The 13,260-nt window shown below is 36.8% G+C and overlaps 1 protein-coding gene across 1 annotated transcript; it reads right to left on the bottom strand.

Annotated features, from left to right (window-relative positions):
* Positions 1 to 636: 636 nt before the first annotated feature.
* SYCE2 (synaptonemal complex central element protein 2) lies at positions 637 to 4,968 on the bottom strand. Its single transcript, XM_007432100.4, has 3 exons — positions 4,853 to 4,968; positions 2,969 to 3,173; positions 637 to 831 (listed from the first exon to the last, which is right to left on the bottom strand). Exons 1-3 carry the CDS (start codon positions 4,960 to 4,962, stop codon positions 637 to 639), a joined length of 510 nt encoding a protein of 169 aa, XP_007432162.3. The 5' UTR covers positions 4,963 to 4,968.
* Positions 4,969 to 13,260: the final 8,292 nt, after the last annotated feature.

Raw genomic sequence — 13,260 nt, 5'->3', positions numbered from 1 at the left:
TAGATGCTACTTTTTTTCTTGTACTTTCATACTATAAATCTGAGACTTTCAGCTGAGTACCTATAGATGTTTTATCCAGTCAGTGATGACAGATCTAAATTCCCCTGGTAGCACTTCATGTTCTTGACCAAAGGCTTGTTGTAATGACTCTCAAAGAGATTCCCCAATAGCACATTCTGATTGGGCTCTATTACAGTCTATTACAAACTAAAGGAACTCAGCCCAAGAAGGATCTGCTTTGCTGAAACTGTCCATTATATGGAATGAGAAAAGGAAAAGAGAGACAGAGCAATTGAGTACCACATTCCTATGCACTGACTACATTTGCTAGGGCATTTGTTTATTTTATACCTCCCTAAGCACTGGTAATGGTTCAAACTTTTTGAAAAGAAAGTCAATTATAGTATACTAATATAATTGTAATTTTATTGAGATTATGTACTAGAAGGTGACTCATTTGCAAATGAGTAATGAAGAACTGAAAAAAGTGCTTGAAAATAAACTTACATACGAATAGAATAGATTTGGGTGCCATTTTGCAATTCAAAGGCTTTAGTTTACTTACTGACACACAGATTTTTTTTTCTTTTTTATCGTATTCTTTCCCCCTCCCTTATTTTATTTTTTCCCATGTAATCACAGTTCAGACTGACCACACAGGTCTTTATACATCATCTCCACAGTATGACAGACCTGCCTGAGTTCAGTTTCAATCTGTCTGATCCTCTCCATGATCTCAGAAAGCTCTTGCAGCTTATCCTGAATAAGCTTGTTATTATGATCATAAACAGGAAATACACTTTCCTCCAATTTCTCTGCCAAGCTTGAAACCTTTTGGGGAGAAAAAGAAACAAAAAGTTAAACTGAACTCGGCAGACTTCTTTGCCTACTTTTGGTTCTAAATAGTAATAAATATGTCCACTTGTAATAAATGACAGTTTGAGTAACTGTTTATACATTGCTTATGTAATGACAAATCTGGTGAGGAAGTATGAAGAATACAGCAAGCTGGAACAACTGGGTTGTGCATGCTTCAAACATTCACAAGACTGGCAGATTGCTTGACACTGGGCTACAGTGTGCTATGCCAATCAGGTGTTTGCACTAAGTTCGGCATCAATATGGTGATCACCGGGGACCTAGGCTGCCTAAGGAGAGGTGAAGTAGCTCAGATCAAAGACGAAGCAAGCCATTTTCTGATTCCTTTGTGATGTGTGCATAGCTCTAATAGTTACTAAGTTAGAATCCAGGTCGATATTGTAGTGAGCGTATAATTGCCCTTGCAGCTCTCCTGCTTTTACCATTACTGTTGTGATGTGTTTTTCCTGCTTACTACAATGTTGAGCTACAATAGAGAATGCTGCAATTTCTTTACATATTTTTATTTTTAATTGTTGAATGTTAAGGATATTTTACTATATTGTTGTCCACTGTATTATGTTTGGTGGAAAGGTGAGATATAGAATTCATAAAGAAAATTACTTAAACTGTGGAAATACTGCTTAGCAAAGTCCAACTTTATTGGACCATAACACTGAGTTGTAAGAATACAGAATATTAACAAAGAAGCCACAGTGTGTAATACTAGAATCTTAAAGGGAAACCAGTTTTAAAATAATTTCTGAAGTTGTCCAAACTAATAAGCAATTCATATCCTATTGAAGTTTATAACTTTCCTATGGAAAGGAGGGGGCATTTATATAAAAACAGTGTTTGAATCTTTTCTCGAGCTGGAGGAAGTTAAAAATAATAAATATATTAGAAAAACAGATGGATTTGCTGTGATTAAGGTTCCTTTGACAGGAAATATTAGCATCAAAACACAAAGCAAGAGCCTTTAATATATATTTAATATATATTTGTAATAGATTGAGCGAAATACTATTGATTTAATATTCTGTCTTTGAATATTTAAAGAGTATACATTTTAATGGAAATTATATGTATTTGCAGTTTTGAGGGATAGCCCACTTTTTGCCCCATATGGCTCTCTAAGACATTACACAGTCTTTAAAGCAAAATATCAAAATATGTAAGTTGGGAGAAGAAAGGGGTTAAAAATGGAGGAAATGCACCAGATGGAATAAGTAGAGGGAAAGGGAAGGAGTGACAATGGCTAGAAATATTCTAGGAGCAGGTAATAAAACATAAAAACAGGTAAGCTCCCTCAAATTCAGCTTGACTCTTAGGTGGGGGGTTCATGTTGCTTTCTTGGCAAAAATACAGAAGTAGTTATTGCTACTAATTTCTGCTGGGATTTTTTTTTTAAATAGCATATGAAACATTTTGAATTCAAACTGGAAAGAGCAGTTCTCACCTTGCCAATAGTTCCAGAAGGTTCCAACTTCAAAAGAGATGCTTCAAGTTTGGGAATACCACAACAACATCAGAAACTTCCCATTAGGTTGGAACAGCCCATCCAAAGTCAAAGCAGCTATTTTGAATATGAAAATGTTTATATGCCTATTTTTTTAAGATTTACCAGTCTGATCTACAGCCAGATAATTTCCTGGTGATTTCCTCTCCAAGTTCTAACCAGGTCAGATCATGCTTAATTTTTTCAAGTTCACCCAAGTTGGCTAGGTGCTGCCACTGCTTTGATTAAAAGCAGAAAGATAATTCAGAAAATGAATGAAAGTTAACTAAATTTATGTGGAAAAGACAAAGTAACAAGATTATTAAGAATAGCATGTGATAACAGGTAAATAGTGGCATGTGAGAATAGTATTTCAGGGCAAGCAAAAGAAAATCAGTTGGAGGTATTACGAACAAAGATTAGGAAAGGAGTAGAAAGTACAGCATACATTCATGGTGAATTTAGTTTACTTTTTCCAGGGTATTTGAAAAATTAGGCTCTCACTTTTAGGAGCTAGCTCTTTGGAATAATTTGTAAAATTGAATGTAATAATTATTTCCTGTTTCTCAAAACTCCTGCATTTTACCACCACCAGATTTGTTCCTGTTTTACCTTCAACAGAAGACTTTCTCTGAAGCTGTTCATGAGTACATGGTCTTTCTTCCTGTTTTCATTAATCTTGTCAATTAGATGCTGTGTTCTTTCCTGAAGATTTTCAATAGTTGCATCAAGGGCTATAAAATAATTTGAGGCTTTGCTATCTGGCCTTCCTCCACTTATATTTGCATTGGGTAGAGGTGTTTTGGGAGAATTTTTCCTATGTTTTCAGAAAAATAAAGGCTTTTGAAATGTCTTACAGTATAAAAATGATAGTGGTAGATTAACTGGTTTCTGTGCATAGGGATACAATAGAACTGATTCTATCACAAGTAAAATTATCTTCATAACAGAAAGCGTGCAAATTACAATATTATGAAGTTTCTTGAATCTATAAGCAACTCACGTGCCACATCTAATCCAAGAAAATTTGGTTTGACAGCCATCTCACTTTACCATATCCTAAATAATGGATACTAATGGGTTACAGTATTTCATATATTTTTCATGTTGCTTCTTCAGTTCTTTTCACTTTTTATTATTTATTAACAAAATGTACGTACTGACCCAATATAATAATTAAATCAATTTTTAAAATTCATAAATGATTTCTTTCCATTATCAATTTTCTTTTCTTTAATCTGTTTTTCCAGAGCCTAGCCCTGATCCTATATATTTCCTTTGAATTATGTAGAGCTATATTTAGTGGGGTTAAATTAAGCTAGTTCATTAGATTGTATATTACCCAGGGGATTTATGTTGTCATATCCCACTAAAAGGAGGGAACATTTTAAGGACTATCTTTTCTTTATGATATGAAAAGAAAAAATTACCAATTCTTCCAATCCATAATAAAAAAAAATCTTAACTTTTTCAGCTCTAGGATTTTATTCAGCTCTATTTTCAGTTCTTATACTAACTTATTCAGGTTCTGTGTCTGCTCTTTTATTCATCCTCTCTCTAGCTCCACGCAAAAAGCATAGAGTAGTAGTTAGTGCTTACCCTATTTTTATTCTCATAGCTGGGAGTAGAATGCAGCACATCTTCAATTTCTTGAATCCCCAAGGAGGATTTGGAAAGACACCAAATTATATATTACAGAACACTATTGCCCAAGTAGACAACATTGCACAAGAATGATAATTCCAACTGCAATCATGCATCATACTATGTGATGGACTGGAATGGAGGAAGGGGGGTGAAAACGGTGCTCTCGTCTCCAGAGCAACGCTCAAGAGATAAGCGGAGGAATCAGTCAGGCCTAGCTCAAAGAACTCCTGGAGACCATGCAGGTTCAATCAGCAAGGTTTATTAGCCAGCGCCTGTTTACAGAAATCTTCTCAGACTGACCACTAGTTCCCAGGCACAGCTATTCACTATCTTCTGGAATGTTTAGGGATACGCCAGCTTCTTCCGCTTATCTCGAGCGTTGCTCTGGAGACGAGAGCACCGTTTTCACCCCCCTTCCTCCATTCCAGTCCATCACATACTAAGCCATAATATAATCTGTAGTATAAATTGGTGGTGTGAACCTAGCCATTGCAAAGTGTAAACCATAGACCATGGTTTAGACTGTTACTCAAATTACAGATTAGCACATATGTACCAGATCAATGTAACACAGCAAGTGCATCATCTCTAAAATGTCATTTTAGTTGCATTGAGCACAAAACTGCTCTATCAGTAATATTTTAGGTTGGATGTAGCTGCTATTATTGCTACATGTTCCCTCACAGAAGCAAGATTAGGTTTTTGTAAATTTTATGCTAAAAATCAAACTTTGGGAGAAAGAAATCTGTTCATTAATGGTATGGATCATGACACCCATTTTGAATTCACTCACATTTGATTGCTGAAGATTCTAAAATTTCATAATACTTTTTTATTTTTTAATCTTACCTTGATGGATTATCATTTAATTCATTTCTTTCTGAATTAGTGAAGAATGGACTGTTTAATTTATCTTGTTCCGGCTCTGGCTCTTGGAACTGAAATTCTTGAACAGACATAACAGCCTGTAAGGATGAGGGAGAGAGATGTCATCAGAAGGCAGCGGTATGACCCAGTTAATCCATATTTTTGTTAATTACTCTATTGTATTGGCTTTCTGCAAAAGCTGAAAATAATTGATAAAATATTAAATTGTATGTAATTTTTAAAATGTAGTTTAAAACTGATTATAATCTGATTTCAAACATGTTGGGCACAATTCAATAGTTTCAGTATACATGTTGACCTTTACAGGGATATTACATAATAGAAAATCCATTTCAAATCAAGGAGTTTTCTATAATTTGCAGTAAACAAATAATTATAACAAAAACTATGATGACAATAGAAGTACAGGGCAAGAATCCAACTGCTTCATATGCTGTTTGGGCAGAATGAATTACTATGGTGAAAAACAGTTAACTCAGTACAACATCTATTGTTTAAAATTAATTCGAAGAGAAACTACCCAAATAAACTTATTAAATGCTTGTTTTAGAATATATACCAATATTTATACTGACACATTCTCAATTAAAATTATAAATAACAAAATTATAAATAAAAAACAAACATGTTTAAAATGTATACAAACATACATTTATATACAGTTAGCAGTGTACATTAATACTGAGTTCAAAGCAGAGTTGATTAACTGATTACATGCCATCAAGCTGGCGACTCTTAGCAACTATAATCCAGACTTATAGTGTGTCCCCAACCTGGCCCTTTAGGTCTTCTAACAGTGTACCCTTCACTGCTGTAATCAAGTCTATCCATCTTCTGGTTGTCCTCTTTTCTTCCTTCTTATTTAAATTAGTTACCACCTGTCCACTGGCATCCTTTAGCACACCAATTTGAAGTTGGAATCTCCTGAGTTTGGAAAACTTTTGGAAGTTTTTCCATATTTTATCATGATTGTTTCTATTTTCAATGTATTTACATATGTTGCTGTAATACTGCTCCTTGTCTCTTCTAATGTCCCTCTGAAATTCTTTGTTAAGTTCCTTCTTGTCTTTATTGGCAATCCATCTTGTATACGTGTTCTGTTGATTTTAGATTGAACCTGACCATAAAACTGATTTTCAGTCAGGATTTGAAAAAAGAGAAGGAACAGCATTGCTTTCATAGTCAGGAAGAATATAGTAAAGACAGTACTAATTCAGAAAAAGTGTTGTTAATCCATTAATGCAATCTGCTGTGAGATAGATAATGTTGATATATGATAGACTGATCTACTCTGAGTTACTGAAAATATAAAATCCTAATCTAGATTCACACAGTATCTTATCTGATATAGTTGGATTTTTCCCCTTCTCCATTATTTTGGAGAATTTTTATATGAGGATAGTGGTAGTTGAATAGCTATTTATATACTAAAATAAGGGATTATATTCAAAGTGTTAGCTTATATTATTTATTTACATCACAGAATCTGACACCCTTTTTGATTATAATGCAAACTGTTTCTAAGAGTTTACAGTGTGGTACAAATGATTGCTGAGCAAGAAATGTGAAACAGTATGTTGTATGTGTAGACATGATACACTTCTTATATTGGATTCTGGCAATTATATTATTTTTGTAAACATGTGATCCTGATCAGATAAGACCAGTTAACTGGAAGAACAATTAAATGAAGTCTCACAGTAAGATGAAGTCAGAAAAGTGATACTTTCTTTCCATAACTCTCTGGGAAACTGATTGGATATTCTGACAGCAGTCATCTTTATTTCTAATGAAAAGGTTTCCCCATGTGCACTTGCATCAATAAAAACCTATTCACCCCCCCCCCCACAGGCACACAGAGCTGCTCTTAGATCTGCTGAAACTGACAAAATGGACAAAGGTCAAGACTATGGATTCTTAAATTTATTTCCAATAACCAATTTGTAGCAGTCAATCTCAGTTATTTTTCTACAAAATATCTGATCCTGTATACTCCAGTACTGTAATAAGAAACAAAACAGAGGTGTGTGAATAGAGGTACATGTAAGGAAAAACTATGCTGAGACAGGCAAATTGGTGGCCCCCAGTCTGTCTTCTCCAGAATCTGAAAATAAAAACATGCCTGAAGTATCCTAGAGGATAGCCAGTGGGATAGAATAGATAGATTTTAAGACTCAAAGGAGTAGGAAACTTCTGTTCAAATACTTCCTCAGCCATCAAACTGGGCAAACCACTAACTCACAGCCTACCATTAGGTAATATAAAATGCTGCCCTCCATTTTCTTAAAGACATGCCTTTTTAAAAACCCATACTCTATTTTCTACTTAAATATTACTGATAATACAAGTAGTCCCCATTTAGCGACTGCCTTTTTTTAGAGACCATTCACAGTTAATGGGGGTGAAAAAGTAACTTTACGACCAGTCCTTGCATTTACAACCTTCACAGGTATGTAAAGCAAAGGAAAGTTGAAGTAAGATCGTGGTAAAGAAAGTGAAGTACAGTCATGGTTTCACTTAGCAACTGCTTTGCTTAACAACTGAGTTGCTGACCCCAATTGTGGTCACTAAAAGAGGACTACCTGTAAATTCAGAAAAATATGTTACAAATTAAGATTGTATAAACAGCTGCGTGTGTGTGTGTGTGTGAGTCGTTATTGACTCCTGGTAACTTGACTAGTCCCTGCAGTTTTCTTGGCAAGTTTTTTGGAAGTGGTTTGCCCTTGCCTCCTTCCGAGGGCTGAGAGGGAGGGACTGGCCCAAGGTTTCGGGCTAAAGCGGGACTAGAACTCACGGCCTCCCAATTTCTAGCCTGGTGCCTTAACCACTACACCAAACTGGCTCTTATAAACAGCTTTACCATAAGGGATAAAATAAAGAATAGAATAGAATAGAATAGAATAGAATAGAATAGAATAGAATAGAATAGAATAGAATAGAATAGAATAGAATTCATACAGACCCTGAAGAGAAGGAGAAATTAGAGTTCCAAAGAAAAACATGAAGCTACACACACATACATATATACATCCACACACAAAGACATCCATACAAACACACACATATCCATAGATGTGTGTGTGAGGGAAAGCTATGGTTTACCTCCTTCTACTTTCCACTCTATTTTGAAAGAGATAAATCAGATTCTGCCCTGAGGAGAAGTTCTTCCCCTCCCCCGCTCCTCTTGCAATAGCTGCAGACCCGGCGGGGGAGGGGCCTGTGAGTTTAAAGAAATCAAACACCTGATGCATCTTCTAATCCATCAGTCTTCCTCAACCTTCCATTTGCATCCATCAGCCTTCCTTGACCTGCTGTCCCTCAGACATCTTGGGCTCCAACTCCTATGTTCCCCAGCCAGAACACCCTGTGGGAAAAAGCTGTTCAAATCCAACACCTTTTGAGGGGAGCTGCTTGGGAAGGCTGGCACATGTTGTCTTCTGAGAAACAGTTTCAGGTCTGCCTCAACCAGTCCTCAAGCAAGACAGGTTTTGAACCTCTGAGAAAGCCTGAAGGGCTGACAGCTGGTAGCCCCTTTTCCGACTAACACTTTTATTAAAAGGCATGAGCTTTCATAAGCTGAGCTCACTTCATCAGATCAAATGGAATTGGAAAAGCTTATGCCTTTTAATAAAATGTGTTAGTGGGAAAAGGGGCTACCAGACTCCTGATTTTTTGCTACTAGCATGCTGACTAGAGAGAGCCAGTTTGGTGTAGTGGTTAAGGCACCAGGCTAGAAAACAGGAGACTGTGAGACTAGTCCTGCTTGAGGCATGAAGCCAGCTGGGTGACCTTGAGCCAGTCCCCCTCTCAGTCCTAGGAAGCAGGTAAAGGCAAACCACTTCTGAAAAACCTTGCCAAGAAAACTGCAGGGACTAATCCAGGCAGTCGCCAGGAGTCAATGCTGACTCCAAGGCACAGGGAAAAAGTGCTGACTAGAGATACAGCTAGTTGGCAGGAAAGAGAGACAGAAAACTACTGTAACTCTGTGCTGTCATCTGGTTCTCCTTTGGAATTTTGTAACCCAGATCCGATAGGCCCAATGCTGAGGCGACTTCCTGACTTCATCCCCCTCACCCAAGAGAGCCTCCTGAGTTGCTTCTGTTGCTGCCCTTTCTCCCCAGAGTGATTTGTGTGTGCAATCTCTGGCCACCAGAACAAGTCTGTTTCCTCAAATCTAGCCACTAGCTCTTCAACTGATGACTAACACTGGGATGGGGAGTTGTCTGCCTTGGGATCCAGACTCCCAGCTTCTCCATTTCAAAAACATCTGGCACAGTCAATGTTGGGCAGATTGCTATATGGCAAATGGTTTGTATGGAAAGCTGGAAAGGATGTCGTTTTAAGGCTCTTGTGAATGTAACCATCCTGCCAGTCTGCAGGCAATCCTCATCCCTGAGTGAGATATGGCTGTCAGGCACACTGTCAAGTGGAGTCCTTGGGGTTCTCTGAGCTTGGTTCTTTTCAAGTGCTCCTTTTAGTGCTCTGAAGATGTTACCTAGCCGGGTAATGAAACGTTTGCAAGAAAAGAACCAAGCTTAGAGAACCCCAAGGACTCCTCAGTTCAACCCTGAGCTACACATATTCGCCTCCATTGCTAACACTGTCAAGTTACCCCAATGCCTTCCTCTGTTGGAGAAGATTCAGTCCTTTAAAAGAAAGGACAGAAGTCCATGGGCTAGCTGATAAAGAGGAGGGTTCCATTCCCCATCAGCCCCCTGATTAATGCTTGAAATCCCCAAGAAGCTGGAGAAGCAGGAACCTTTGCTCCCAAAAATGCCTATTTCTCTAGGAACAGGTAAAATGCCTAACCAAGGAGATATGCTATATTTTTAAATTCCAGTTTGCTGTATTGTGCTGTCCCATGTTCCTTATTCTCTGTACAAGTCAGGAAATTAGGTGTAAATCCAGCCTTTATCTATACTTCAGGCTGGTGACATGAAATTTTATGATACAGAATCTCATGTGATCTGTAAATATAATTTGAAACCTCTGTAATATCTTTTTAGAGATACTGGCAGAGAGCCCTCCATTTGTAGCAAACTAGTACTATCTAGTCGTCTATCCAGAATATTGTATTTTCTTTTTTGACCAATTTATTTGCTATTGTTTCTGTGATCTGGGCCATAAGATGATTTCATCTCCCAAAGGTGGAAGGAAGGGCTGTGATAGTGCAAGGGATGGCACTACTTCAAATTATTTTCAATTTTGTATTTTTACGTTTTAATTAATTCAGGCGGCATAGGCTGCGCCAACTTTACACTGGAGGTTATTAGATAGGCTTATATGTCCCAAAATCCAAAAATGTAAATGTTGATTAATAACCAATCAATTTATTAACTAATATTTGAGACTAATGTTATAGTCAAGTAACAAGCATTTGAGAATTTATGAAAATACAGAAAATCAATATTTAAAGCTAGCATATGAACCAATTAAATAAGAAGCGATAATGATCTATGAGAGATTAAGACAGTAACACATTTAAGTCAGAGGGAAAAAGACTGGATTCTGTAAGATAAAGGCAAGGAGATCAGAGAATGGCAAAGGAAATAGAGGAAGTTTAACAAAGTGATTCACTTCCTATAGTTTTCAGCTATGGAGAAATAAATAGAGAAAATGTTTGAATTGAAGAGAGAAAGGGAAAGGAAAGGAATAGCCTTTCCTTGTCAGCTTGGGCACATAGTTCTGGTTCTTGAAAGTCAGTGTTAGATGGATCCTCCAACAGTTGGAAGGCAGGGAAGAGAGAGGGTCCACATGACTACTGTTTCACTCATGCTCTTTGGCTTCCTAAAATCATGGAGTTGGAGACTCAGGTAAGTTCAAATGCTACTCTCTTTGTCTAATTTTGAATCTGATTGTTCAGATGAGGCTGGGTAGACACAGTAAAGCTGTGTTTCTAAAGTCTAAGAAGGCAAGGGTTTGGAGGGTTTTGGGTCATCTCTAATACTGTAGCACCCAGCAACCTCCGTGGAGCAGTACTCCAAGTCTAATTCAGTGGAGGATTATGACAGGCAGCTGCCTGCAAGAAGGTCACACTGGCTGGACTTAAGTCTATTTTTTGGGTGAGTGGGAAGAGTCTGGCTTCAGAAGTCTCAAAGAGGTTTTTCTCTGAGATGAGCAAAATGCTGGCAAGTGAGGGGGAAAGCGAAGACCTGGGCTGACTGGCCATCTTGGCAGTTCTTCTGAATGACTTCAGTTAAGGATAGAGATAAGAAAAGAAAAAAGAAAAGGGCAAGAAAAGGATAAGAGGAGAGCATGGGCTGGCAAAACAGAAGAGAGAGGTGGGCTTTTCTTTCTTATCTATGCATTTGACTAGAGATGCAAAAGGATTCCTAGCCCATTTTGGTAAAAATGATTAAAAAGTGGGAAAAAGGGTGGGTGGGCAGAAAGAGAAGAAAAGGGGAAAAATTGGATCAGGTGACTGGGTTAGATAAATGGCTTTTGCTCCTAGTTTGAACAGAAGAGTTATCACAAGATTTGATGATCCTAAAGATTTTCCAGATTCCTTTTTACTACCAGAAATTTCAAGGAATTGATAAGTCTTGACAAGCTTATGCCTATTGCTTTGACTAATAAAAGGAATGACTCAGGGTTAGTTCTTGGCTTTGACAATATTATCTTATGCAGATATCCTCTTGCTACTCTGCCATTGTTTTGCCACAACCCAGTAATCAGCAAAGTAGAAGAAAATCTTAGCCTGGAAAGGTCATCCTTTTTAATATCATTTTCCTCTGTTGTTACTAGATTGGGGGAGAGGTCCTGGAAGGACTATATGCTTTTCTTCAAGGTAGGGACAAGGTCCTTGTCCCAACTAGGCATACCTGCCAGATTTCTTCTAGTCCATAAGGGTATCAGTTTTTACTGAAAACATGAATTGTTCACTGCAGTTAGCATTTTCGTGGTTTCTTCCCTTGCCAGATGAATTTAGAAATATCTTTTTGCCGTTGTTTAAACATTGTTCCTGTTAATAATATTGGTATTGTTTGAAATAAGAATAACATTCTAGGTAATATATTCATTTTAATTATAGAAATTCTTCCTAATAATGATAATTGCAACTTCTCCCATCTATCCATATCTTGTTTTACTTCTTTCCATACTTTACTATAATTATTTTGAAATAATGCACTATTTTTAGATGTAAGAACTACTCCTAGGTATTTTATCTTTTTTTCATTTTTAAAACCTGTTTTTTTCTCTAACATTTCTAAGTCGTTTAATGGTATATTTATTGTTAACATTTTTGTTTTTTGTTTATTTAATTTAAATCCTGCTAGTGATCCAAATTCTTTCAATTTTTGCATTAGTCGTTCTATAGATTCTAAGGGGTTTTGTAATATAAGTAATAGATCATCTGCGAATGCTCTTAATTTGAAGGCTTCTTGTTTAATTTTTAGACCCTTAATATGCTTATCTTCCCTAATATCTCTATTAAGGACCTCTAAAACTAATATAAATAATAATGCCGATAAAGGGCAGCCTTGTCTAGTTCCTTTTGTTATTCTACAGTCTTCTGTCAATTTGTCATTCACAGTAATTTTTGGTGTTTGCGTTGTATAGATAGATTTAATCCCTTTTATGCTGCAGTTAGCATTTTTAACTTTTTGGTTTGCCTGTAGCATTAAGCTTGCACAATAAATAAGTAATTAATAAAGTGTGCCTTCAGTTTTTGACTCCTGGAGATCGCATGGACTCTTGGCAAGGTTTTTCAGAAGTAGTTTGACATGGTCTCCCCCCCCTTTTTTTTAATATAAATTTTTATTAGAGTTTTTCAGTGTGGTAAAAATATATGGAACAAAGACAAAGATAGAAAATAAGAAATAAAGAAAAAAGAAATAAGGAAAAGAAAAAACATACATTTATGCCTTACTCCCTTCTTTCTATCGAGCAATTATCATCTTAAACTTGTCCCCAACCTCTTTGTCTTTTTTAATCCCCAAATCCCCAAATTGTCAATTCGACTTCTAGCCTGTTGCCTTAACCATTGTTATAATTATTTCTTACCAGTTCATTTCTGAGCTGGCATCAAAGAGACAACAGACAGTTGCATGAAATTAAGTTCTTTATTATTCAAGCTGTTAGGTGGGCAGCTGTGCTTGACCCCCCTCCTCTTGGCACAATATATACATTTCATTCAGTCCCTCCTTTAGAATACCACGCTTTACTCAGTCACCCATTTCCCACCTCAGCTATCATTTCATATTAGGAACTTTCTTTTTTCCTTCCTAGGGCTCCTTGAGTGTTAGCTAAACACCTTTTCCCTAAGAAAAACTTTTCTTGGAATGTACAACTTATCTTGCCTCTATGGGTACAGCTTCTTATCTATCAAGGTTAGTGAAAAAGGCCTTCAAGCTTACAAACTTGAAGAA

This window comes from Python bivittatus, unplaced genomic scaffold, assembly GCF_059951505.1.
Source record: "Python bivittatus isolate LINGU-HERP-01145 unplaced genomic scaffold, Pbiv_v1 ctg000220_np1212, whole genome shotgun sequence".
NCBI lineage: Eukaryota > Metazoa > Chordata > Lepidosauria > Squamata > Pythonidae > Python > Python bivittatus.
This window is presented reverse-complemented; position numbering and strand designations above follow the sequence as displayed.